Source organism: Aethalodelphis obliquidens, unplaced genomic scaffold (assembly GCF_003676395.1).
Source record: "Aethalodelphis obliquidens isolate GAN/ISIS:26980383/991018 unplaced genomic scaffold, ASM367639v1 scaffold43, whole genome shotgun sequence".
NCBI lineage: Eukaryota > Metazoa > Chordata > Mammalia > Artiodactyla > Delphinidae > Aethalodelphis > Aethalodelphis obliquidens.
Genome location: NW_020837987.1, coordinates 6,847,325 through 6,874,158, shown reverse-complemented (window position 1 = coordinate 6,874,158; position 26,834 = coordinate 6,847,325). Strand labels below are relative to the sequence as shown.

General features: G+C 37.6%; 1 protein-coding gene across 1 annotated transcript in view; it reads left to right on the top strand.

Moving 5' to 3' along the window:
* Nucleotides 1–3,802, top strand: part of LOC113605502 (zinc finger protein 569-like) — a 61,878-nt gene extending 58,076 nt beyond the window's left edge. Inside the window, 2 exon segments of the mRNA XM_027078875.1 lie at nucleotides 443–2,265; nucleotides 2,267–3,802. Coding sequence (XP_026934676.1) covers nucleotides 443–2,265; nucleotides 2,267–2,320 — 1,877 coding nt within the window. The 3' untranslated portion in view covers nucleotides 2,321–3,802.
* The last annotated feature ends 23,032 nt before the right edge of the window (nucleotides 3,803–26,834 follow it).

Genomic DNA, 26,834 nt, shown 5'->3' with positions numbered 1-26,834 from the left:
GAGTCAGTTTTGGTAATTTGTATTTTCCAGAAAATTATGTCAAAAAGTTTATAAAAGTTTATTTAAATGGAGTCCTGTGAAGTACTTTTATGATTTTTTAGCTTCCTGTTTTAGTCTTTTTCTTTATCGCTATTTCTTCTTACTTTATTTGTACATTCTGAATTCTCCCTCTTATTTATCCAACAATTTACCTTTTTTCTTTCAGATCCCATTTAAAAGCAGTCAAAGCTATTTATATTCATAAATATCTGTCTCTACTCATATTTCCTTTCCTGGAATTTCCTAAAGCTTAGGAAATAGGAGATATATGTACCTGGAATTTGCTTAATAAGACACTAGGCCATAAGCTAAGAACCAATCCCATACTAGTATATTAAAAAAATTTTTTTTGATATAATATTGGAAAAATTTACAAGTGATATTTATTTGCAATTTGTTTTAGGAGAAATATGGGGGATGGATGAGCATCAGAAAATCCAGCACAGACTTTTGACACAACTTGAAGATAAATTCACAAAAACACTGACTGAAGAAAAAGTGAATGAATGTCATAAGAAATTTGCAAATGCATTTTCTCCAAACTCAGACTTTTTTCCTTCCAGTCACAATCTCTACAAATATGACTTATTTGGAAAGTGTTTAGAACATAATAATTTCAACTATTATAATAATGAGAGAATCCTTATAAGAAAAGAACATTGTGAATATAATGAACCTATGAAATCATTTGGCAATAGCTTATCCCATCTTGTAGTAACCCCCTTTAAGTGTAATCATTGTGGAAAAGGTTTTGATCAAACTTTGGACCTCATAAGACACCTGAGAATTCATACTGGAGAGAAACCCTATGAATGTAAAAAATGTAGAAAAGCCTTCAGCCAAAAGGAAAAACTCATTAAACATCATAAAATCCACAGTAGGGAGCAGTCTTATGAATGTAATGAATGTGGAAAAGCTTTCATTAAAATGTCAAATCTCATTAGACATCAAAGAATCCATACTGGAGAGAAACCCTATGCATGTAAGGAGTGTGGGAAATCCTTCAGCCAGAAATCAAATCTCATTGATCATGAAAAAATTCATACTGGAGAGAAACCTTATGAATGTAATGAGTGTGGAAAAGCATTCAGCCAGAAGCAAAGCCTCATTGCACATCAGAAAGTTCATACTGGGGAGAAACCTTATGCATGTAATGAATGTGGTAAAGCCTTCCCTCGAATAGCATCTCTTGCTCTTCATATGAGAAGTCATACAGGAGAGAAACCTTATAAATGCGATAAATGTGGAAAAGCCTTCTCTCAGTTTTCCATGCTTATTATACATGTGAGAATTCATACAGGTGAGAAACCTTATGAATGTAATGAATGTGGAAAATCTTTCTCTCAAAGCTCAGCCCTTACTGTACATATGAGAAGTCATACTGGTGAGAAACCTTATGAATGTAAGGAATGTAGAAAAGCCTTCAGCCACAAAAAGAACTTCATTACACACCAGAAGATTCATACTAGAGAGAAACCTTATGAATGTAATGAATGTGGGAAAGCTTTCATTCAGATGTCAAATCTTGTTAGACACCAGAGAATTCATACTGGAGAAAAACCCTATATATGTAAGGAATGTGGCAAAGCCTTTAGCCAGAAATCAAATCTCATTGCTCATGAAAAAATTCATTCTGGAGAGAAACCCTATGAATGTAATGAATGTGGTAAAGCCTTCAGCCAAAAGCAAAACTTTATTACACATCAGAAAGTTCACACTGGAGAGAAACCTTATGATTGTAATGAATGTGGTAAAGCCTTCTCTCAAATTGCTTCCCTTACTCTTCATCTGAGAAGTCACACAGGGGAAAAGCCTTATGAATGTGATAAATGTGGGAAAGCTTTCTCTCAGTGCTCATTGCTTAATTTACATATGAGAAGTCATACAGGTGAGAAACCCTATGTATGTAATGAATGTGGAAAAGCTTTCTCTCAAAGAACTTCCCTTATTGTACATATGAGAGGTCATACAGGTGAGAAACCTTATGAATGTAATAAATGTGGAAAAGCTTTCTCCCAAAGTTCCTCCCTTACTATACATATACGAGGTCATACAGGTGAGAAACCCTTTGACTGTAGTAAATGTGGAAAAGCCTTTTCTCAAATCTCATCTCTTACACTTCATATGAGAAAACATACAGGTGAGAAGCCTTATCATTGTAATGAGTGTGGTAAGGCTTTCAGCCAAAAGTCACACCTTGTTAGACACCAGAGAATTCATACTCATTAGGAATAGAAACTATGAATCTTGTGAATATGGAAAAGCCTTTGGAAGGAATTAGCACCTCCTTGCACAGTACATTATCGGATCTAGAGCAGAAAACTGTGAATGTGGGAAAGCCGTTTGAAGAAGTCACATTTGTGACACAGTTCTTACCAAGGTGACAAATTGTATAATGAGAAAGCTGATTGTCAAAAATCTTCAGCAGATATCTTATCTAATGATGATATTTATCCAGCATTATCTTTAAAACCTGAAATAAGATATTTTCATCAGCATGCCAGCATGATACTTGAGCTCCTAGCCAATCTCTTAACCAAGAAAAAGAAGATTGGAGAAAAAAAGAAAAAACCTCTTAAAATAACCTCTCATACTAGAATAGTTAATTAGAAAATAGCTTGATATAAAATACCTGAGAATAAACAATAATGAATTACAAGACATATATAAAGTTATAAAACATTTTGAAGGTCACAAAAGCTCACATTTGAAATTCTGAGAAAAATAACATTTTCTGAAAAGACTTGACATGGTAAAAAAAATATAAATTGTCTCACAAATCACTAAGTTTAAAGTACTTCCACTCAAAGTTTTTACCAGTTAGTTATATTTTAAGAATTTCATGAACTGATTCAATATTTTATATGGGAATGTAAAGGGCCACAAATAGCTGAAACAAACATGAAAAACAAAAGAGAAGATAGACTACTAGATATCATTGCATATTTATTCAAAGCTCATAGCATTTAAACAGTGTGTTCTTTATGAGGAAATAAATCAGTGGAAACAAATTGAAGACTGGAGGAAAGACATGGGAATTTTGTGTATTATAGTGCTGTTGAAATCATTGGAAAAAGGATGGCCTATTCAATAAATGGAAGATTCATATGAACAAAAAATGTTAGTTCTTTATACCATATACAAAAATAAAACCCAGATTGAAGACTAGAATATAAAAAGCAAAATTCTATATAATGAAAAAATAGACTATATTTACTACTTTAGAGTAACAGGATTTCTTTAAAAACACATAAATATGGAACATTCAATTCTATTTTGGTGTATTGGCTTCAGAGGCACCCACATATATGCACAGAGATGCATGTGTTCATGCATCTCTTTATGTTCACTGCATCATGGTTTGTATTACTCTAAATTGAAAAGAACATACATTTCCATTAGTAGAGGAATAGATTGATACAATGTGATTATTTGTATGATAGAACACAATATTTAAAGATACAAATTTGATATATCATTACATGGATAGATTACATAATATTGACAGAAAAAAGCAAAATGTACAATGAAACATAACATTTCTATAAATTTAATAAAACAATGCAAAGAACAGTACTGTGTATTGATCATGGATACATATATGACATTGATTGCCTTTTAGGAAGTGAAGGCACTTGTTATATTTATCTGTAATATTTCTTTAATAAAAGAATGAAAGCAAATATGACAGTAGTAACAAATCTGGTTGTCAAAATTATGTTGTAGGTTTTGTTTTTTTATTCTCTCTTGCCTGTCTTTATTTTCTTGTTTCTCTAAAATAAGAATCAAATGGATAGGGACTTCCCTGGTGGTGCAGTGGCTAAGAATCTGCCTGCCAATGCAGGGGACACGGGGTCAATCCCTGATCTGGGATGATCCCACATGCCATGGAGCAACTAAGCCTGTGCGCCACAACTACTGAAGCCCATGTACCTAGAGCCTGTGCTCCGCAACAAGAGAAGCCACCTCAAAGAGAAGTCCACGCACCACAACAAAAAGTAGCCCCTGCTCGCCACAACTAGAGAAAGCCTGCATGCAGCAACGAAGACCCAACACAGCCAAAAAAATAAATACATTTATTTTTTTAAAAATCAAATGGATAGAGAAAACCTGGACCTATAGAAACAATTTTAAAATGGATTCTTATCTTTGATCAGATACTAACGTTTATAGAAAATATCTTTAATAATACATAAACCAAACTGAATTAAGATAATATTTTGCTTACCCTCTCCTCATAATGTTAATTAGGATACACACATCAGAAGTAAAAAATAGCCTTTGTTTGAGACCAATTTTTAAATTCTTCATTTTTAAACACAAGTTCTTCCCTATTTGAAAGCAGTGAAGAAACAAAAGAAATATTCAGTTGTTGGGGTAACTGACTCTCCATTTGGAACAAAAAGTCATCTGCATTTGGGTTGGTTCAAATTGAGGGATAAAGACCATTCATGAATACTGTAAAATGTTAATGTAAAATATCAAGCCAAGGATAGTTACCTGTATCAGAGCAGAAGCAGTTTCAATGTATTTCAACGACTTTTTCTTTGGTTTCTAGATCCTTACATGGGAATTCAAATGCTGGTGATTTTTTTGTGTCAGGTAAGAGCTCAGTGGATGTGAAAGTTCACTTCTTCCTATACCACAGCTGTTTTATATTCAGGCCTTTCAAATATTTATAGAACTCAAATTTCCTTTTCTGTGAATAGCCCATTCATGTATTTTGTCTATTTTTTCTACTGGGACTTTCAAAAAATGTTTTTATTTAGAAATAATTGTAGATTTATAGAAGTTGAAGAAATAATAACCTCGACTACTCTGTGTACTCTATATCCACTTTCCCCTAATGGTAATGTTTTATATAATTATAGTTATATATCACATTTGACACTAGTGTGATTCACAGGCCTTATCAGATTTCACTGATTTTACATGCACTCTGTATGTGTATCTCTAGTTCTATACCATTTTATCTAGTGTAAATTTTTGTAACTACCACCACAATCAAGATATAGAACTTGAAACACCACAAAGATCCCTTGTTCTATCCCTTTGTAGTCACAACCATCCTTCTTTCCTCCCCCTGTTCCCCACTCCTAATCCCTGCCAACCACTAATCTATTCTCCATAATTTCTTCATATAGGAGTGCTCTATAAATGTAATCACTATATAACCTTCTAAGATTGGCTTTTTTCACTCAACATAATTCTCCTGAGATCAATTCCACTTGTTGCAGGTACAATAATTTGTTCTTTTTTGGGCAATTTCTGAGTAGTTTTTTATGGTATCGATATACCATGGTTTCTCTAAACATTCAGCCATTGAAAGACATTTGAATTGTTTCCAATTTGGGGTTATTACAAATCTGCTGTGAACATTCTCTGCCACTTTGTTCTGTTTTTTTGTTCCTCAGTTGCACTTTTCATGTCTTACTGTGGGTTATTTGAGCATTTTTTTTAGAATTCTACTTTGACATATCTATAGAGTTCTTAAGTACATTTCTTTGTATAATTTTTTAGTAGCTGCCCTAGGTATTACATTATACATATGTAACTCATCACAGTCTACTTTTGTTAACATTGAGCCAGTTCAAAACCGTATCTCAACTGAGCTCCTTTAATTTACCCCAACTTTATTGCATAGTTATCTTAAATATTTCCTCTATATACCTTAAGAACTACATGAGATAATGTAGCCATTTTTGATTCAATCATCTAACATAATTTTGGAAACTCAACGGGAGAAAGATAATCTATTAAATGTACCCATATTTTTACTTTATGTTCTTTCCTCACTCCTGATGTTCCACATTTCCTTCATATCTCTTCTGCTTGAAGAACTTCCTTAGAATAGATCTCCTGACAGATTCTTAGTTTTCCTTCATCTGAGCATGTCTTCATTTCACCTTCATTCATGAAGAATATTTTTTGCTGGTATAGAGTTCTGGATTGACAGTTCTTTCAGCACTTGAAAAATGTGCTACTTCCTTCTGGCCGTCATGTTTTCTGATCAGAAATCTGTCATTTAAATCATTGTTCCTCTGCAAGTAATGTATCATTACTCATGCTACTTTCTTTTTTTTCTCGTTTTTAGTTTTCTGAATTTTTATTATGATGTGTCTTGGCATTTGGGTTTATCCTGTTTGGAGTTTGCTTAGTTTCTTGAATCTGTAGGCTTATGTTTATTGCCAAAATTGAGGAATTTTCTGCCATTTCTTTGAATGCCTTTTCAGCCTGACTTTCCCCTTTCCTTCTAGGTTTCAGCATATTTCCCCTCTCTGTTGTTCATATTGGGTAATTTCTCTTGTTCTATAAGTTCATTGATAATTTCCTCTCTCCCCTCCATTCTGTTCTTGAGCACATCCATTGAGTCTTTTACTTTGGCTACTGTATTTTTCAGTTAAAAATATTCTATTTTGGGGACTTCCCTGGTGGTGCAGTGGTTAAGAATCCACCTGCCAATGCAGGGGACACAGGTTCAATCCCTGGTCCAGGAAGATCCCACATGCCACAGAACAACTAAGCCTGTGCGCCACAACTACTGAGCCTGCACTCTAGAGCCCATGAGCCACAACTACTGAGCCCATGTGCACCACAACTACTGAAGCCCGTGTGCCCTACAGCCCATGCACCACAAAAAGCCACCACAATGAGAAGCTTACGCACCACAATGAAGAGTAGCCCCCGCTCGCCGCAACTAGAGAAAGCCTGAGCACAGCAACAAAGACCCAACAGAGCCCCCCCACCAAAAAATCCATTTTGTTTTTTATATTCTCCCTTTCTTTGCTAAGATTTTCTATTTTTTTATTTGTTTCAAATGTGTACATAATTTGTTCATTGAAGCATTTCTATGATTGCTGTTTTAAATTTCTAGTCAGATTAAGTTATCTTGGTGTTGATGTCTCTTGATTGTCTTTTCATTCAGTTTGAGATTTTCCTGTTTTTTGATACAATTAATGATCTTCAGTTCTATTCTGGACATTTTGGGTGTTGTGTTGTTAGACTCTAGATCCTTCCTTTATGCAGGCAGTTACTCTATTTAGGTGTAGCTTAGAAGTCCAGGTTGGGGTAGGTGTTCAGCACCCTACTAGGCCCCACAGTCTCCACCCCAGCAAAAGTGGAACACGGCCATCTGCCTCATTTTCAGTGGATGGGGGTGGAAGTTAAGCTCTCCATTCAGCCCAGCTAGAACAGATGGGGAAGATGAAAGTGGGGAAAGGGTGTTGGCTAGCACCACCTTTGTTGCTAGAGTTTGTTAAGTGGGGATGAAAGTTCAGCTCCCTATTGGGCCCTGATAACACTGAGGAGGGTGAGAAGCTGATTATTGAGCAGCACTGCTTGGAACCACCTAGTTCAACCTCAGTGCTTTTGGGCCACCATGGAAGTTCATCCTGCTTGATACTACCCTGTTGGTGAAGCAGAGGCAAACTTACCTCACTGGGCTTCCCTAGTGGCACAGTGGTTGAGAGTCTGCCTGCCGATGCAGGGGACGCGGGTTTGTGCCCCGGTCCGGGAAGATCCCACATGCCGCGGAGCGGCTAGGCCCATGAGCCATGGCCACTGAGCCTGCGCGTCCGGAGCCTGTGCTCCACAGCGGGAGAGGCCACAACAGTGAGAGGCCCACGTACCGCCAAAAAAACAAACAAACAAACAAACAAAAACTTACCTCACTGCCACTGGGTGTGGCCCTAATGGGTAATTTTTTATTTTTAGTGTTATATTCTGTATACAAACCATTTGTCAAATATTTGCATTATTAAAATATTGGTTTTTTGGATGCACAAAAATTTTAAAGTTTTAATGTGGATATTACCTAGTCTATGATATATTTTAAGTTAATTTGTATAAGGTATAGGATTTAGGTCAAGGTTCATTTTTTTTGCTTATGATGTCTAATTGTTCCAACACTATTTGTTGAAAAAAATTATCCTTTGTCTATTCAATTGTTTTGCACTTTTGTAAAAGATCAAGTGGCCTACTCATGTGAGTCTATTTCTGAACTCTTTTCTGTTCCATTGATTTATGTATCTGTCACCCTACCAACACCACACTGTCTTGATTACTGTAGCAAAATAGTGATTCTTCTCCCTTTATCCTTCTTTTTCAAAACTGCTTTATCCTAATTCATTTGCTTTTCCTTATAACTTTAGATTCACTGGTTTTTTTTCCCCAAAAATGCTGCTTAGATTTTGATAAGAATTGTAGTACACCTTTATATTACATGGGAGAAAATTGAAATTTTTACTGTGTTGAGACTTACAATCCATAAGCACAATATGTCTCTTCACTTATTTAGATCTTTGATTTTTTTTCATCAGTGTCTTCTGGTTTTCAACTCCTGTATATATATTGTTAGAGATAAACTTAACTGTTTCATTGGCAGGAGAGGGATATTTTTATTTTGTCCATTCCTTTCCATTCTTTATATAGAAAACAACGTCATCTGCAAATAGAGACAATTTTGTTGTTGTTGCTGCTGTTCTTTCCAATCTGTATGCCTTCTATTTACTTTTCTGGTCTTATTTCACTGGCTGGGCCTTCCAGATACACTGGTGAGAGAAGACATCCTTGCCTTTTTCCTAATCTTTGGATGTTTTCCATTTTTCTTTGGGATAAATGGCCAGTTAACTTCTGGAATGGGATTTTAAAACTGAATACTGGAAAAAGTTAAGTGATCAACAAAGCCCAAAATACAAAAGGCAACAAAAAAAGATGCAGAGCTAATATTTAAGAGATGAGACTAGCCTATTACTAGAGTAATTGTCACTTTTTTTTTTTTAATTGTCACCTTTACAGAGAAAATTCCACTATTCTTTTCCTTGAAGTGACTTGAGTTTCAAATAACCTAATTGAGAAGGTAATTTAGATGGAGCTTTGCTCCTACCAGCAGGAAGAATCTTGATAAATACTGTGGGATCTAACTAGAGCTTCCTTCCTGGAACCACAGTTGAAAAACGATTGAGCAGGATGAGACCAAGTAATGAAGATCCCTATCAGTTCTAGGTATTTTCTCATTAACCATGTGCACCATCGAAGGTGTCCCTTGCTCATGAAGGTCTCACCATTATTAGGGATACTAAGACACATATCCAAACTGACCACTGAAGTCAGCCTTGTGATTTTTGCTGGTCTAACCCATCGAGTATGCAGAGAAACAGGAATTGAGGCAGTCGGGGATAAGGTAGGAATCAGTTTTAGACCTAATCTACAGTATGAAAAGAACATATGGAATTCCAAGAAAAATCTGACAGTATAATAGAGTGGTAGTGTCTGTGCATGCACACACACATTTAATTGAAATAGACCACAAGCAAGCAGAGTTGTGTTAGGATTTCTGTCTCTTCAAGAGAAGATACAAATGGCCAACAGGTACATGATTTACAAACATTTTCTTCTATATGTTATCTTTTCACTTTCTTGATAAGGTCTTTTTGTAGAAAAAGTTTATAGTTTTGTGAATTTCAATTTATCTTTTCTTTTGATTTCTGTGTTTTTTATGTCAAATCTAAAAATTAATTGTCAAATTCAAGATCAGGAAGATCTACCCCTATGTTTCTTCTAAGAATCTGATAATTGAACTCTTAAATTTAGGTCATTGTTCAATTTCAAATTAATTTTTGTAAGTGGAGTGAGGCAGGAGTTCACCTTGATTCTTGTGCATGTAGTTAACCAGTAGTCCCAGCAGATTTCTTAAAGAAACTATTTGTACCCCATTGAATTTTCTTGGCACCCTTGCCAAAAATCAATTGGCTATGGATATTTGGGTTTATTTCTAGACTCAACTCTATCCCATTGATCTATATGTCTGCCCTTATGTAAGTACCACATTGTTTTGATTCCTCTAGCTTTGAAGTAGTTTTTGAAATTGGAAAGTGTGAGTCTTCCAATTTTGTTTTTCTTTTTCAGTGTTGTTTTGACTATTTGGGGACCCTTGAAATTTCATATAAATTGGAGGATCAGCTTTCCCAATCTGAAAAAAGATATTAGAATTTTGATAGGGATTGCACTGAATCTGTAAATTGCTTCGAGGATTACTGCCATCTTACTAGTTGTTATGGACTGAATTGTGTCCCCAAATTCCTGTGTTGAAGCCCTAACCCACAATGGGACTATATTTGGAGATAGGGCCTTTAAGGAGCCAATTAAGGTTAAATGATGCCATAAGAGTGGGACCCTAATCCAATACGAATTTTGTTCTTTAAGAAGAGGAAGAAATACCAGGAATGTGCATGTACAGAGAAAAGGCCATCTGCAGGTCAAGGAGAGAGGCCTCAGGAGACGTCAAATCTGCAAACAGCTTGATCTTGAATATCCAGCCTCCAGAACTGTGAGAAATAAATTTCTGTTGTTTAAGCCATCCAGTCTGTGGTACTAGGCAGACCTAGTAGAGTAATACAACACTATTACATTTTCCAATTGATGAAAATGGAATGTCCTTCCATTTAATAATGTCTTTAATTTTGCTCAGCAATGTTTTGTAGTTTTCAGTGTACAGGTCTTTCACTCCCATGGTTAAATTTATTCCCACATATTTTATTCTTTTTGATGCTATTACAAATAGAATTTTCTTACTTCCTTTTGTATTGCTGATTGCTAGTGTATAGAAAAACAATTTTTTTTGTGCTGATCCTGTACCCTATAATTTTACTAAATTTATTAGCTCCAGTTTTTTCCTGTGGACATTTTGGGATTTTCTATGTATAGAATCATGTCATCTGCAAATAGAGATAGTTTAGTTCTTCCTTTAGAATTTGGATGCCTTTTATTTTTCTTGACTAATTTCTCTGGCTAGGACTTCCAGTACAATGTTGAATACCAATGGTGAAATCAGATATTCTTGTCTTGTTCCTGGTGTTAAGGAAAAAGATTTCAGATGTTCACCATTGGGGATGATGTTAGCTGTGGGTTTTTCATAAATGCCCTTTATCATATTAAGGAAATTCCCTTCTATTCCTAGTTTGCTGAGCATTTTTAACCTGAAAGTCTGTTTAATTTTTTCAAGTGCCTTTTCTGCATCAATTGAGATGATCATGTTGGGTTTTTTTGGCCTTTGCTTTATTAATGAAGTGTATTAACTTCATTTATTTTCTTATGTTGAAGCACCTTTGTATTCCTGGAATAAATCCCACTTAGTCAAGCTGTGCAATCCTTTTAATGTACTGTTAGATTTGGTTTGATAATATTTTGTTGAAGATTTTTGTACCTATATCCATGAGAGGTATTTATATGTGGTTTTCATTTCTAGTGGTATTTTTGTCTGGCTTTATATTAGGATAATGCTGGCTTCATAGAATGTGTTAGGGATAATTCTCTCCTATTTTTCAGAAGAGTTTGAATAGGATTGGTGTTAATCCTTCTTTAAAAGTTTAAATTCACTGGTGAAGCCACCTGGACCTGGACTTTTCTTTCTTGAAGGTCTTGAACTACTGATTCAACCTCCTTACCTGTTACAGGTCTGTTGCAATTCTCAATTTCTTATTGAGTCAATTTCAGTAATTTGTGTCTAGAGATTTTGCATTTTATCTACATTATTTAATTTGTTGCTGTACAATTATTTGTAGTATTCTTTTATAATTCTTTAAATTTCTGTAAGGTTTGTAATGTCCCCACTTTTAGACAAATCTAAAGGTTTGTCAATTTTTGTCTATTCAAATAACCAACTTCTGGTTTCACTGATTCTGTTTTTAAATTTCATTTATTCTTTGTATCTGCTTTTGTCCGTATTTTCTTCCTCCTGCTGGTTTTGGGTTTAGTGTGCTCCTCTTTTCTAGTTCCTTAAGAAATAAAGTTAGGTTAAGATTTTCTTCCTTTTTAATATAGGTATTTATAGCTGTACACTTCTCTCTGGGAACTGCTTTCATTGAATCTCATAAGTTTTGGTATGTTGTGTTTTTATTTTCCTTCAACTCATAGTATTTGCTAATTTCACCAGTGATTTCTTCTTTGACCAATCGGTCATTTAAAGAGTATGTTGTTTAATTCCCACATATTTGCAAATTTTTCAATTTTCCTTCTAACATCGACTTCTAACCTTGTTTCATATTAGTTAGATACTTGGTATGCTTTCAGTTGTTTAAAGTGAGAATTACTTTATGATCCTGGAGAATGTTCCATGTGCACTTCAGAAAAATGTGTATCTGCAGTTGTTGGGTGGAATTTTCCAAATATGTCTGTTAGGGCTAGTTGGTTTTTGTGTTGTCCAAGTCCACTTACTTATTGATCTTCTATCTAGATATACTTTTCATTATTGAAAATAAGGTACTTAAGTCCCCAAGTATTGTAGAACTATTTCTCCCAACAATTCTGTCCATGTTTACTACATATATTTTGAGGCTCTGATGTTGAGTGCAAGTACGTTTATCTTCTAAATGCATTGACACCTTTATCAATAGATAATTTCCTCTTTGTCTTGTAACAATTTAGACCTAAAACCCATTTTGTGTTTTAATCTATCTACACAAGATCACTTTTTTAGTTCCTCTAGTGGATACTTTTATATCTTTAAAGATTACAACTAACTTTTAAACCTTTAAAAATTGAAATATAGTTGATTTACAATATTATGTTCATTTCAGGCGTACAGAAAAGTGAGTTACATATATATGTATTTTTTCATATTATTTTCAATTATATGTTATTATAAGATATTGAATACCATCTCCTGTGCTATACAGTAAATCCTTATTGCTTATCTATTTTATGTATAGTAGTTTGTTACTCCCATATGCCTAATTTATCCCTTCCCCCCTCCCCTTTTCATTTGGTAACCATAAGTTTGTTTTCTGTACCTGTGAATCCATTTCTCTTTTGTATATTCATTTGTGTTATTTTTTAGATTTCACATATAAGTGATATATATTTGTCTGTCTGACTTGCTTCACTAAGTATAGTATTCCTTAGGTCCATCCATGTTGCTGCAAATGGCAATATTTCATTCTTTTTTATGACTAATATTCCATTACACACACACACACACACACACACACACACACACGTATCATGTCTTCTTAAGCCAGTCGGGCATTTGGGTTGTTTCCGTCTTGGCTATTGTAAATAGTGCTGCTACATGAACACTGAGGCACATGTATCTTTTGGAATTAGAGTTTTCATCTTTTCCAAATATTTACCAAGAAGTGGAGTTGCCAGATTACATGGTAGCTCTATTTTTTGTTTTTTAAGGAACCTCCATACTGTTTTGCATAGTGGCTGCACCAATTTACATTCCCACCAACAGTGTAGGAGGGTTCCCTTTTCTCCACACACTCTGGCATTTATTATTTATAGTTTTGGTGATGGCCATTCTGAATAATGTGAGGTGATACCTCATTGTGGTTTTGATTTGCATTTCTCTAATAATTAGCAATGTTAAGCATATTTTCATGTGCCTGTTGACCATTTGTATGTCTTCTTTAGAGTAATGTCTATTTAGGTCTTCTGCTCATTTTTAAATTATGTTGTTTTTTAATATTGAGTTGTATCAGCTGTTTGTATATTTTGAATATTAACCCCTTGTTGCTTTGCATTGTTTGCAAATACTTTCTCCCATTCAGTAGGTTGTCTTTATGTTTTGTTGATACTTTCCTCTGCTGTGCAAGAGTTTTAAAGTTTGATTAGGTCCCGTTTGTTTATTTTTGCTTTTATTTGTTTTGCCTTGGGAAACTGATCTAAGAAAATATTGCTGTGATTTATGCCCAAGAATGCTCTTTGACTGTGTTCTCTTCTGGGAGTTTTATGGTGTCATGTCTTAAATTTAGGTCTTTAAACAATTTTTATTTAACTTTTGTATATGGTATGTTTTAATTTCATTGATTTGCATGTAGCTGTCCAACTATCCCAACACCACTTATTGAAGAAATTGTCTTTTCATTGTGTATTCTTGCCTCCTTTCTTGTAGATTCATTGACTGTAGGTGTCTGGGTTTACTCCGGGTTCTCTATTCTTTTACATTGATCTATATGTCTGTTTTTATGTCAATAACATGTTGTTGTGATTACTGTAGCTTTGTAGTTCTGTTTGAGGTCTGGACGGGTTATGCCACCACCTTTGATCTTTTTCCTCAGGATGGCTTTGGCAATGCTGGGTCTTTTGTGACTCCATATAAATTTTAGGATTATGTTTTCTAGTCTGTGAAAAACATCATGGGTGTTTTGATAGGAATCACACTAAATCTGTAGATTGCTTTGAGTAGTATGGCTATTTCTTTTTATATATATATAAATTCCTTCCTCCCTCCCTCCCTTCATTTCTTTATTTTTTGTCAGTCGCTGTAAGACTGAGGAACAAGTCCTGAGAGCAGGTGAGGGGATTAAGAAGAGACAGGGTCAGGAGGGTGGTGTATAAACACACACACTTTATTTCTCATCAAACCTCTTTATATATTGCCGTAGACAATACATGTTTTTTGTTAAAATCACCAAACTGAATCATCAGACAGCATTTCCTTAGTGTTGAAGTTATAGTACAAAACATTCTGCGAACCAGGATATAAACATGCATGAGAACAGACTGTGACTACCAAAGCATGCCAAGGACAAACTATAGTTAGAAAAACTGCAAGCAACTTCACGGGCCAAGACTCATATCTTCTCTAATAACTCTTTCGGGTCCTGTCAATGATTAAGCAGGACTTTGCCATGCCTTTAAGCTGCAAGAACTGTGTCAGCTTGCAGCTGGTTCCCGACATGTCCCCCTTCTTTATTTTTTAATGTGAGGTAGTAGAGTCTGACTTGGAGTTCTGCAATTGCTCATAAGCCAATTCACAGGAGGACTGGAAAACAACAAATACACAATAATATTAAAATACCAATAACAATTATAGGATAAAGGAGGTTAATAAGAGAACTTGAGGCAAAAGTACGTGTAATCTGGGTAAATATGTCTCAAGCAATTTCCACTGGATTTACATCTAGGCGAGCTGCATGCTGGATATTTGTGATATCCCCATGTAAGCGAGCAATATCAAGGGATAGATTGGAATGAGACCAAATTCCCAATAAATGATTCTTAATCTGAGGCCAAGGCCACTGTGAATTGTTATATGGCTTAACAGATTGCAGAAAATTCTGCATGACAACGCATAGAACAGGCAGTTTTTAAAGCAGCTAATTGGTCTCCAAGAATAAGAACAATTTCTTCCAATGCATTAACATGACTTTCTAATTTTCTATCAATAATTTCTTGAGTTCCCAAAGCATTAGAGACATTAGCAGCTAAATTATTCACAAATGTGGCAGTATGAATACTTTGAGTCAGCGCAGTATCAGAAGCAGCTACAGAAGCAATGACTGCAATGAGCACTGTAATTCCAGCTATAAGTAACCCCCAAAATCGCTTGGGCCGTTGAAAAAGAGGGGAAAGTTCATGCATGACCTGCAAACCTGAATTAGAATACCAAGGACCTGTAACATTTACAGGGAGCATAACAAAGGGAGGCTGATGAACAAGAAGAAATCCCCGGTTTGGTTCCCCCATGGTTATACAATTTGTCAAATTACAATTATCACAATGTATGTCATAAAACCCTTCTTTTTGAAAAACGTAGACAGAACCAGTAAGAATAGCATAGGGTGATGGTACACAAGCCATAACAAAAGCGGTTAAGTTCCTAACAGGATGTTGTTGATGTGAAAGGACAACAGGCCCCACAGCAGCCATCAACTTCCAGATATTATTTTGTACATTTCCTAAATTGGTGGAGAGGACACCCTCCACCCATCCCCCTGGAGATTCAATCTTATTAATATGAAGTTCAGCAAAAGGTTGAGGAAAAGACCAGTCCAAAACAGCTTCAGTAGTATGAGGAATTCAATGCCACACTGGTGTAGAATATTGGCATCGATGCCACGGAGGATATGACCATAAAGGTTCTGAGGAGTTAGAAAAGGGGGACAATATTTGTTGAATGCAGGGAGGCAAGTCCTTAGGAGGATCCTCTATAGCCTTAAAATAAGGAGTGGAGAGCCTCATAATATTCAAAATCCACTCCCTGTGAGACCATGTTTCATTCCAATACTGGAACTGATATGTATAAGAAGGCCTGGGTCCTACCGAAAGACATCCATGCCGGTATTGTTTGTGTTGGTGATACCAAAATGCAGGAATGGAAAAACAGATAGGGGCACGCAAAGAAAAGGCAGTATATGAAAAACAAGTTACAGTGAGAGGGGTAATAAAATCACTGCTTGGATAGCCAAGAAGGGAAGTATCGTTAACATAAACAGGAATTGAGGGATCATTTCATTCTACAGGGCGAAGTAATGGAGGATCAGGGACATATGCCCAATAATTATCAGTATTACCCAAAACTACCTGACAAGAGATAATAGCCAACATAGCCACAAACAACGTTTGTGGGGACTTAGTCACTTGCTGCTGCATCAACATCTCCTCTGCCTTCTGGGTCAGTCGTTTCAATTGACCCCATGTTGGAAGGTTGGCCATCCACGTGGCACAGGATAGACAACATTGATGAGCTTGGAGAGCTGGTTTCTCAGGAGGATTGGAAGTGTCGTCGAGCCGCATTCTCTTCATATGGTGGGGGAGAGAGTTCACCATCCGGTCCAGATCCATATTGCAGGGAAGGGAATTCACCATTCATCTGGTCCGGATCCACAGAATCTCATGAAGCGCTCAGGTAACCAACGAGGATCCTTAGTGTCCCTAGGAAACATACAAACATGCCCTCATCCCCATATTAGTATAGGATCCTGGACCATTCCATTGATTAGTAAGAGGATCCTGCCAACGGACTTCAGCAAAAGGCAAGGCATGAGGATGCCAAAATCCTTCTGCAGCTGTCTGTCCTTGCTTATCTACGTTCAAAAAATTTAAAGTATATAAAGAATGTCGCAATAAATTGTGCGGGGTTGTGGTATATTCCCCCTTCTTTATTTTAAACCCCAAAGAAGATATATCTTCCCCCTGCTTAGAAGCTTGAAATAAAGCAGTTTGGAGTGGAGAAGAAAGACTCACAGGCAGAGAGGAAGTAGAAGAAACAGAAATAGACCCCTGATTTACTGAAGGGGACTCATCAGGAGCTTTTGCTGGCAAGGAAGAGCCAGAAGAATGTGCAATAGGGGCTAGGGAAGCATCTTGAGTAACATCGTGTAAATGTTTTACCCAAGTTAAAGCTTGGGCTAAAGCAGTAAATGAAGTTTTATCTAATATAGGAAAGTTTTCAGATTCCACAGGCACATTCTTAAGAGCTGCAAAAATGCCATCATCAAAATTAGGATTGTGATATCGTGCAGCCTCTTCCTGCAATTCAGTCTCATCCTCTGGGGATAGTTCATCCTCCTCCTCCAGGGACTCTGAAGATGGCATGGTCGCCAACAAGGGAGGTGCAGTAGGAGAAACAGGTTCCTCAGGCAAATTTTGTAACTGAGGAGCAGAAGGGAAGCAGCATAAAGACGCTGCTTTGAATAATTTCTGAAGCTCATGAGTTGGGTCAAGAGTCATGAGTTGGGTCAATCTCTTATCAAATTCCGAAGTGAAAAAGTATCTACAGGAACCTTAGAAGGTCCATAAAGGGAATTGAAAGTTTTCAATTGTTGACCTATTTTTTCCCATGTTTGAATATTAACAGTTCCTCCCTCCGGGAACCATGGACAAAGCTCCTGCACAAAATGAAGAAAACGATCAAGCTGTTTATGCGTAACCTTAACGCCCTGAGCAGATAACATAGAGTACAGTAGCTGAACGAAAAGTTGTCGTTCCTTAGATTCAGTCTGCCCCATTTTTACTCCTGATGAGAACAAAACAGAAAGAAAGGCTACATCTAAAATATCCCCCGGTACAATCCAACTTACCCTGTATATGTCTGCGTGTGAAATATTTCCAGGGTCCCTCTCAACAGCCCACGTACTCAGGTCCCTATTCGGGCGTCACTTGTCAGTCACTGTAAGACTGAGGAACAAGTCCTGAGAGCAGGTGAGGGGATTAAGAAGAGACAGGGTCAGGAGGGTGGTGTATAAACACACACACTTTATTTCTCATCAAACCTCTTTATATATTGCAGTAGACAATACATGTTTTTTGTGAAAATCACCAAACTGAATCATCAGACAGTATTTCCTTAGTGTTGAAGTTATAGTACAAAACATTCTGCGAACCAGGATATAAACATGCATGAGAACAGACTGTGACTACCAAAGCATGCCAAGGAAAAACTATAGTTAGAGAAACCGCAAGCAACCTCATGGGCCAAGACTCACATCTTCTCTAATAACTCTTTCGGGTCCTGTCAGTGATTAAGCAGGACTTTGCCATGCTTTAAGCTGCAAGAACTGTGTCAGCTTGCAGCTGGTTCCCGACAATTTTTGGCTGAGTTGGGTCTTTGTTTCTGGGCACGGGCTTTCTCTAGTTGTGGTGAGTGAGGGCTACTCTTTGTTGTGGTGCACAGGCTTCTCAACGTGGTGGCTTCTCTTGTTGCAGAGCACACGATCTAGGTGTGCAGGCTTCAGTAGTTGTGGTTCATGGGCTCTAGAGCGCAGGCTCAGTAGTTGTGGCACACAGGCTTAGTTGCTCCGTGGCATGTGGGATCTTCCTGAACCAGGGCTCGAACCCATGTCCCCTGCATTGGCAGGTGGATTCTTAATGACTGTGCCACCAGAGAAGCCCCAGTATGACCATTTTAACAATATTAATTCTTCCAATCCAAGAGCATGGGGTATCTTTCCATTTCTTTGAATCATTTTCAGTTTTCCTTCAGTTTTATAGTTTTCAGCATATAGGTCTCTAACCTCCTTGGTTGTTTATTCCTAGGTATTTCTTTTTGATGTGATTTTAAAAGGGATTTTTTTTTACATACTCTGATATTTCACTGTTATTTGAAAGAAATGCAACAAATTTCTGTATATTAATCTTGTATCCTGCTACCTTGCTAAATTGATTTATTAGTTATAATAGTTTTGGTGTGGAGTCTTTAGGGTTCTGTATACAGAGTATCATATCATCTGCAAATAGTGACCATTTTACCTCTTCTCTTCCAATCTGGATATCTTTTACTTCTTTTTCTTGTCTGATTGCTGTGGCTATGAGTTTGAATACTATGTTGAATAGAAGTGGGGAGAGTGGGCATCTTTGTCTTTTTCCTGAATTTAGCAGGAAGGCTTTCACTTTTTACTGTTGAGTATTTTGTTGCTTGTGGGTTTGTCATAAATGGTTTTCATCATGTTGAAGTATTTTCACTCTATACCCACGTTGATGAGAGATAATTTTTTTTATCATGAATGGATGTTGAATTTTGTCAAATGCACTTTCTGCATCTATTAAGATGATCATGTGGTTTATGTCTTTCCTTTTGTTAATGTGGTGTATAACACTGATTGATTTGCATATGTTGTACCATCCTAGAATGATCCAACTTGATCATGGTGTATGATCCTTCTTATGTATTGTTAGATTTGGTTTGCTAATGTTTTGTTGAGTATTTCTGCATCTATATCAAAGATATTGGCCTGAAATTTTCTTTTTTGTAGTGTCTTTGTCTGGTTTTAGTATCAGGGTGATGGTGGCTTCATAAAATGAATTTGGGAGTGTTCCCTCCTCTTCAGTCTTTTGGACAAGTTTGAGAAGGATAGGTATAAGTTCTTCTTTGTATGTTTGGTAGAATTCCTCAGTGAAGCCATCTGGCCCTGGACCTTTGTTTAGAGGGAGGTTGGTTCTTTTATTTTAATTCTAGATATGATTTCACTTCTAGTCATCAGTCTTGTTCAAATTATCTGTTTCTTCTTGACTCTGTTTTGGCAGGCTCTGTGTTTCTAGAAACTTGTCCATTTCTTCTATCGTGCCCAATTTGTTGGCATATGACTGTTCATAGTATTCTCTTATGATTTTTTGTATTCCTATGACATCATTTATTTCTCCTCTTTCATTTCCTATTTTGTTTATTGATGTCCTCTCTATTTTGTTTTTGGTGAGCCTGCCTAGAAGTTTGTTCATTTTATCTTTAAAAAAAAAACAGCTCCCGGTTTTATTGATCTTTTCTATTTTTGCTGATCTCCATTTTATTTATTTCCTCTCTAATTTTTATTATTTCCTTCCTTCTACTGACTTTGGGTTTCGTTGACTTTTCTAATTCTTTTCGTGGTAGGGAGGTTGTTTGAGACTTTTTTGTTTCTTGAGGAAGGCCTGTATCTCTTTGAACTTTCTTCTTATAACTACTTTTGCTATATCCCATACATTTTGTAAAGTTGTGTTTTCATTTTCATTTCTCTGAAGGTATTTTGATTTCATTGTTGACCCATTAGTTTTTTTAGTAGCATGTTGTTTAGTCTCCATCAGTTCATTATTTTCCTGTTTTTCTTTCTGTGGTTGATTTCTAGTTTCATACTGTTGTGGTCAGAAAAGGTGCTTGAAATAATTTCTATCCTCTTTACATTTGTTGAGGCTTATTTTGTGACCTAGTATGTGGTCTATCCTAGAGAATGTTCCAAGTGCACTTGAAAAGAACATGTATTCTGCTGTTTTTGGATGGAATGTCCTACAGATATCTGTTAAGTCCAACTGGTCTATTATGTCATTTAGGACCTCTGTTGCCTCTGATTTTTTTTTAAGGGAGGGAGGAAGAGAGGGAGGATGGATGGATACATGGATGGATAGAGGGATGGTGAGTGAGTGAATAGAGGGATGGATGGATGGATGATAGATAATAATAGTGAACTTTTAAAATTAATTAATATATGGCTGCATTGGGTCTTCATTGCTGCACACGGCTTTCTCTAGTTGTGGCGAGCAGGGGCTACTCTTCATTGTGGTACACAGGCTGCTCATTGCAGTGGATTCTCTTGTTGTGGAGCACAGGCTCTACGCACGTGGGCTCAGTAGTTGTGGTTCGTGGGCTCTAGAGCGCAGGCTCAGTAGTTGTGGCGCATGGGCTTAGTTGCTCCACGGCATGTGGGATACTCCTGGATCAGGGATTGACCTGTGTCCCCTTCATTGGCAGGCAGATTCTTAACCACTGTGCTGCCAAGGAAGTCCCTACTATATGTTTTTGATTTGTGGTAACTGTGGAGCTCAAGTATGTTGGCCCATAACTATATCTACTTGTGTTAAATTGATAGTCATACAAGTTCATGTTCTAAAATATCTACATTTTAAACTCCCCTCCCCCATATTTTGTGATTTTAATGTCCTATTTTACATATTTATGTTTATCCTTTTGCTGTTACTTGTAGTTATCGCTTTTACAAAATTTTCTGACTTTTAAAATCTATCTACTGGCTCATTTAAGTGGTCTTCAATCCTTTTATATATTTGCCTTTCTTATTGTGGTTTTCCCTTTCCTATATATTCTTGCTTCTTGTCTATTTAGAGAAGACCCTTCAATATGTCTTACAGGGTAGGTTTAGTATTGTTGAATTCTTTTAGTTTTTGTTTGTCTAAGAAATTCTTTCTCTCTCCTTCTATTCTAAATGATAATCTTGCTGGGTAGAGTATCCTAGATTGCAGGTTTTTTTCTCTCAGAACTTTGAATATATCATGCCCTTCCTTTCTGACCTGCAAAATTTCTACAGAGAAATCAGCTAATTGCCTATGGGGGTTCCCTTGTAACTGTTTTTCTCTTGCTGCCTTTAGAATCCTCTCTTTAACTTTTGGAATTTTAATTATGATATGTCTTGGTATTGGTCTGTTTCGGTTGTTTGGGACCCTCTGTGCTTCCTGTACCTGGATATCTGTTTCCTTCTTTAGGTTTGGGAAGTTTTCAGCCATAATTTCTTCAAATACATTTTCAACTCCCTTTTCTCTCCCTTCTCTTTCTGGAAACCCTATTATGCATAGGTTGGCAGGTTTTATATTATCCCATAAGTCCTGTATGTTACTTTATTTTTTTTAAATGTATCTTTCTGTCTGCTGTTCTGGATTGGGTGACTTCCATTATTTTATCTTCTAGATCACTTATTCGTTCTTCTGTGTCATTTAGTCTGCTATTCATTGCTTCTAGACTGTTTTTTATCTCAGCAATTAAATGGTCTATTTTTGATTGATTCATCTTTATAGTTTTTAGTTCCTTATTACAGTGATTTGACTTTATATTGGTAATCTTTCTTAATTCCTTTAGCATTTTTATTACCTCCATTTTGAACTCAGGGTCTAGTAGACTGGTGAGGTCTGTTTCATTATTTGTTTTTTCAGGGGATTTCTCTTATTCTTTTAACTAAGATTAATCCCTATGCTCTTTCACTTTACTTAACTTTCTCTGTTCTATGAATTTAGAAGAAAAAGTTATCCACTGTGCTCTTGAAGGGCTGTTTTTATGTGGGAGCATCCCTGTGTAGGCTGTGTGTCCAATATTTTTGGTGTGAGGGCTGTTTTTGGCATGGATGCCAGCCATGTGTTTCCTCAGAGTGTGGTGGCCATTATCCCCTTGATAGGGGGTGTGATTTGCATTGTGGTGCCTTGAGCCTGTTCTGGATGTGAGGTGGGACTTCCTCTTTACCCTGTGGCTGTCATCACCCTCTCCAGGGCTGGGTCTGCTCTCCAGTTGTTAGGGTAGAAGCCCTGAGGTCAAGTTTAATCAGGTTCCATTGCCCTTGAGTTCATGTCCTGCCCCAAAGGAAGTGATTGCTAAATCAGGTGAGGCCTGTGTGGTCACAGAGAACCTATGCATGCACTGCCTGAGTAGGCATCTGCTCACAAGCAGCCCATGGTCGTGTCTTTCTGTTTTGTTCATCCCAGATGTAGTGCAAGGCTGTGGTGTGCAGTAGACTGGGGCTGGGTGTCAGGGTGTTGTGGCTGCAGGAATTGAGGTGGCTGTATTGCTACCTGGCATCTGGTCTGACTCTGTGGCAGACTTCTCCCAGGATCTGTCTGCCCCAGACCTGGCACTAGGTGCAGTGTGCAGTCAGCGGAGCTGGGGCACCCTCACTGGGAAATGAATTGCTGGGTGCTCTTGCCCAGGGCCAGTTTGCCTCAGTTTCAGCACTTAGCTGCTGTGCGTTCTTGTGGCAATGCCCAGTGAGTGTGCTGACAGTGTCTGATGCAGTTGGACCTGCTGCCGCCATTTGCATGCTTACAATAGGCTCTGCCACTAGAGCTGCCACTTCCTTCTACACACCGATAATGGGTTCCGTAGCTCCCCCTGGATCACACCCCAGGCCCTTCTGGCTGCTTCATTATAGCTAGATTGAGTCCTCACCCAGGGCCTCTCTTCCCAGGATTCAATGCTTAGCCACTCCTGTGGCCACCTGGTCTGCACATTGCAATGTCTGCCCAGCTAGCCCTGCTGCTCCCCTGTGCATGCAGTAACAATGGTCTCCATGGTTCTGCCTGGATCATGTCTTAGGCACCCTGATCTGTCTCTGCACAGTTAGACTGAATCTTTGCCCTGACCTCATGCCAGGCTGTAGTAAGGAGTGAGCAGGTCCAAGGTATTCGCCCCTTCAGATTGGGAAGTGTGGCAAGGCAGCACACACTACTGCAAGTCTCTCTCTGCATGGATTGTTAGTGAGCCAGAACACACACACCACTCCTTGAGAGTAGAGTCTAGGCTTCTTCAATCCTTCTGTCTGTCTCAGTGGATTTCCCAGTAGGCAAGGTGACTTGTCTCCTCTGTTCAGGACCCTAGGACTGGGATGCCCAGATTGTGAGTCAATGTAATATGCTCCCTTTCCAGGGCAAGGGTCTACCTGTGTGGACCTTCTCTTCCTTACAAATCCCTCCCAGGGTGCCAGTCCTGACCTGATGCCTTTTTTCCCCCATCCTACCCAGTTACATGTTGATCTTTCTTGCCACTTTGGTTGTATAGGAGATCTTTTGCCTGTTTCCAGTTAGTTTTCTGTGACAGCTGTTCCACATGTAGATGTATTCTTGATGTGTTTGTGGGAGGAGGTGAGCTCCACATCCTACTACTCTGCCATCTTGACCCTCCTTCCAGATCTCTTTTGGTTGCTCTTCATTTGCTTAGAATATCTTTTCCCATCATTTATCTTTGAGCCTATTTGTGACTTGGGTATAAAATGAATCACTTGTGAGCAGCATACAGTTGCATCAAGTTATCAAAAAATCTATACTGCTTCCTTTGTTTTTTAATTTGTAAGTTTATCTATATTTAAAGTGATTACTGATAACATAGTTCTTCTGTTTTGCTATGTTTTCTATATGTCTTATATGATTTTTATTCAGTTCTTCTAATAATGCCTTTTCCAATGTAATTCTTATTCCCCCTTTTTCAGTATGTTTTTAAGGTAATTTATTGGTTGCAATTTGGGAATTAATAGTTAATGCCCTAAATTTATACCAATCTGTGGATTGATACCAAGTGTGAATTGATACCAACTTAGTTTAACGACACATTAACTCTGCTGTTATCCAACTCCATCCCAAACTTTTATGTTGTAATTTCACGAATTACATCTTTATACATCATGTGCCCACTGACACAGATTTATAATTATTGTTGTATGCATTTGTCTTTTTAGTCATATAGAAAACAAAGAGTTACAAACCTGAAAAACAATGGTGATAGCTTTAACGTATACATCTATGTATTACCTTTGTCAATGATCATTATTTCTTTGTATTGCTTTGAGTTACTGTCTCATGTCCTTTTGTTTCAGCCTTAACAACTCCCTTTAGCATTTCTTGCAGTGCAGGTGTAGTAGACATGAGCTCTCTTAGCATTTGTTTATCTGGAAATATATTAATTTTTCCTTCTTTTTTTTTTTTTTTTTTTGCGGTACACGGGCCTCTCACTGTTGTGGCCTCTCCCATTGTGGAGCACAGGCTCTGGACGTGCAGGCTCAGCGGCCATGGCTCACGGGCCTAGCCGCTCCGCAGCATGTGGGATCTTCCAGGACCGGAACCCATGTCCCCTGCATCAGCAGGCGGACTCTCAACCACTGCACCATGAGGGAAGCCCTTTCCTTCATTTTTGAAGGAGTGGTTTGCCAATATAGAATTCCTGGTTGACAGTTTTGGTTGTTGTTTTTTGTTCCACACCCCCGCCCCAGCATTTTAAATATTTCCTCCCACTGCCTTCTGACCCCCATGGTTTCTGATGAGAAATCAGCGGTTAATCTTACTAAGGATCCCTTGTTTGTGACAAGTCTCTATCTTGGCTGCTTTCAAGATTTTTCTATTTTTCGAGAATTTTAGTATACTGCATCTCAGTGGGGATCTGAGTTTACCTTGCTTGGAGTTCATTAAGCTTCTTGGAGCTGTAGTTTCATGTCTTTCATCTAATTTGGGACATCCACTTTGGCTCACTGGTTGTTGACTAGGAGCTCACCTGAGGCAGTTGCCAGGAACATCTATATACAGCCTCTGTGTGGCTTCAATTTCTCACAGTATGGTGGCTGGGTTCCAATATGAAGCATCCCAAGAGTGAGTATTCCAAGATAACTAGGCAGAAGCACCGGCTTCTTATGACCTAGCCTTAGAAGCCACAGAACATTACTTCTGCCATATTCAATTGGTCAAGCTAACCACTAAGATCATCCTAGATTCAAGAAGTGAGGAATCAGATATCTCCCCACAATGGGAAAACATTGAACGATTTATGGCCCATTTTTAATCCACCATAAATATCCTGTTGATTACAAAAGAAAGAGTCAAGTTTCCAGAGCAAGCAAATGACAGAGAAGAGCTGTCAAGGATAGGTCTCCCATTTCCTGCATGGGAAGGGCAGGGATTTGGGAGTGTCCCACTTGTATCAGTAGAAGGAAAAGCCCTACATTAAAGACAGAGATACAAGGAACTCAGAAGTGAAAAGGAATAAAGGCCCTGCCTCCTCAGGATAAGAGAAAAAGGTGCTCCCTCAATGATGTTCCTTGGAATGTGAATGGTACAGAAACGTAATTTGATTGAATTCAAGGACTAGTCATTGGGGCGAAAGAAACCTCCAATAAAGTAGGACTAAATGGGACCTTTCTTAATTATATGTAACATACACAGCAAAACCCCATGGCAAAATGTAGTTCATAATGAAGAAACTAGTCAATCCTTTTAAACATAGGTTACAGGAAAAGAATGACTGGTACCACTTACATTGTTTAACATATTACTGGAATTCCTAAACAATGATTAACATATTACTGGAATTCCTAAACAATGATCTAAGATGACAAAAATAAGATGTGTGGGGACTGAAAAGGAAGGACTAAAACTCAATATTTGAGGACATTAAGATTCATTTACTGAGAAAATCCACCCAAGTGAACATGTAAACTATTGGACAACTATGAGAGTTTGGCTAGTCTGCTAGATTCAAGATCATTTTATTAGAAACAATAAAATTTCTCCACACTAGCAAGGACTATTTAAGAATTAACACAGAACACACAAGACCACTATGGAAAAACCTTTAAACTCTTAAAGGGGAAGTTTTGAATAAATGTAAAGATATTCCATGTTCTTCAATCAGATGACTTAGCAAAATAAAAATATCAAATTTCTCCAAATTTATATATAAATTCAATGAGATTCCAAATAAAATCCCAGTGGGATTTTTTGAGCTACCTCATAATCTTATTCTAAAATCTACTTAAGGACTTCCCTGGTGGCGCAGTGGTTAAGAATCTGCCTGCCAATGCAGGGGACAGGTTTTTGATCCCTGGTGTGGGAAGATCACACATGCCACAGAGCAACTAAGCCCGTGCACCACAACTACTGAGCCTGCGCTCTAGAGCCCGTGAGTCACAACTACTGAGCCCATGCACCTAGAGCCCATGCTCCGCAACGAGAAGCCACCACAATGAGAAGCATGTGCACTGCAATGAAGAGTAGCCCTCACTCGCTGCAACTAGAGAAAGCCTGTATGCAGCAACAAAGACCCAATGCAGCCAAAAATAAAGAAA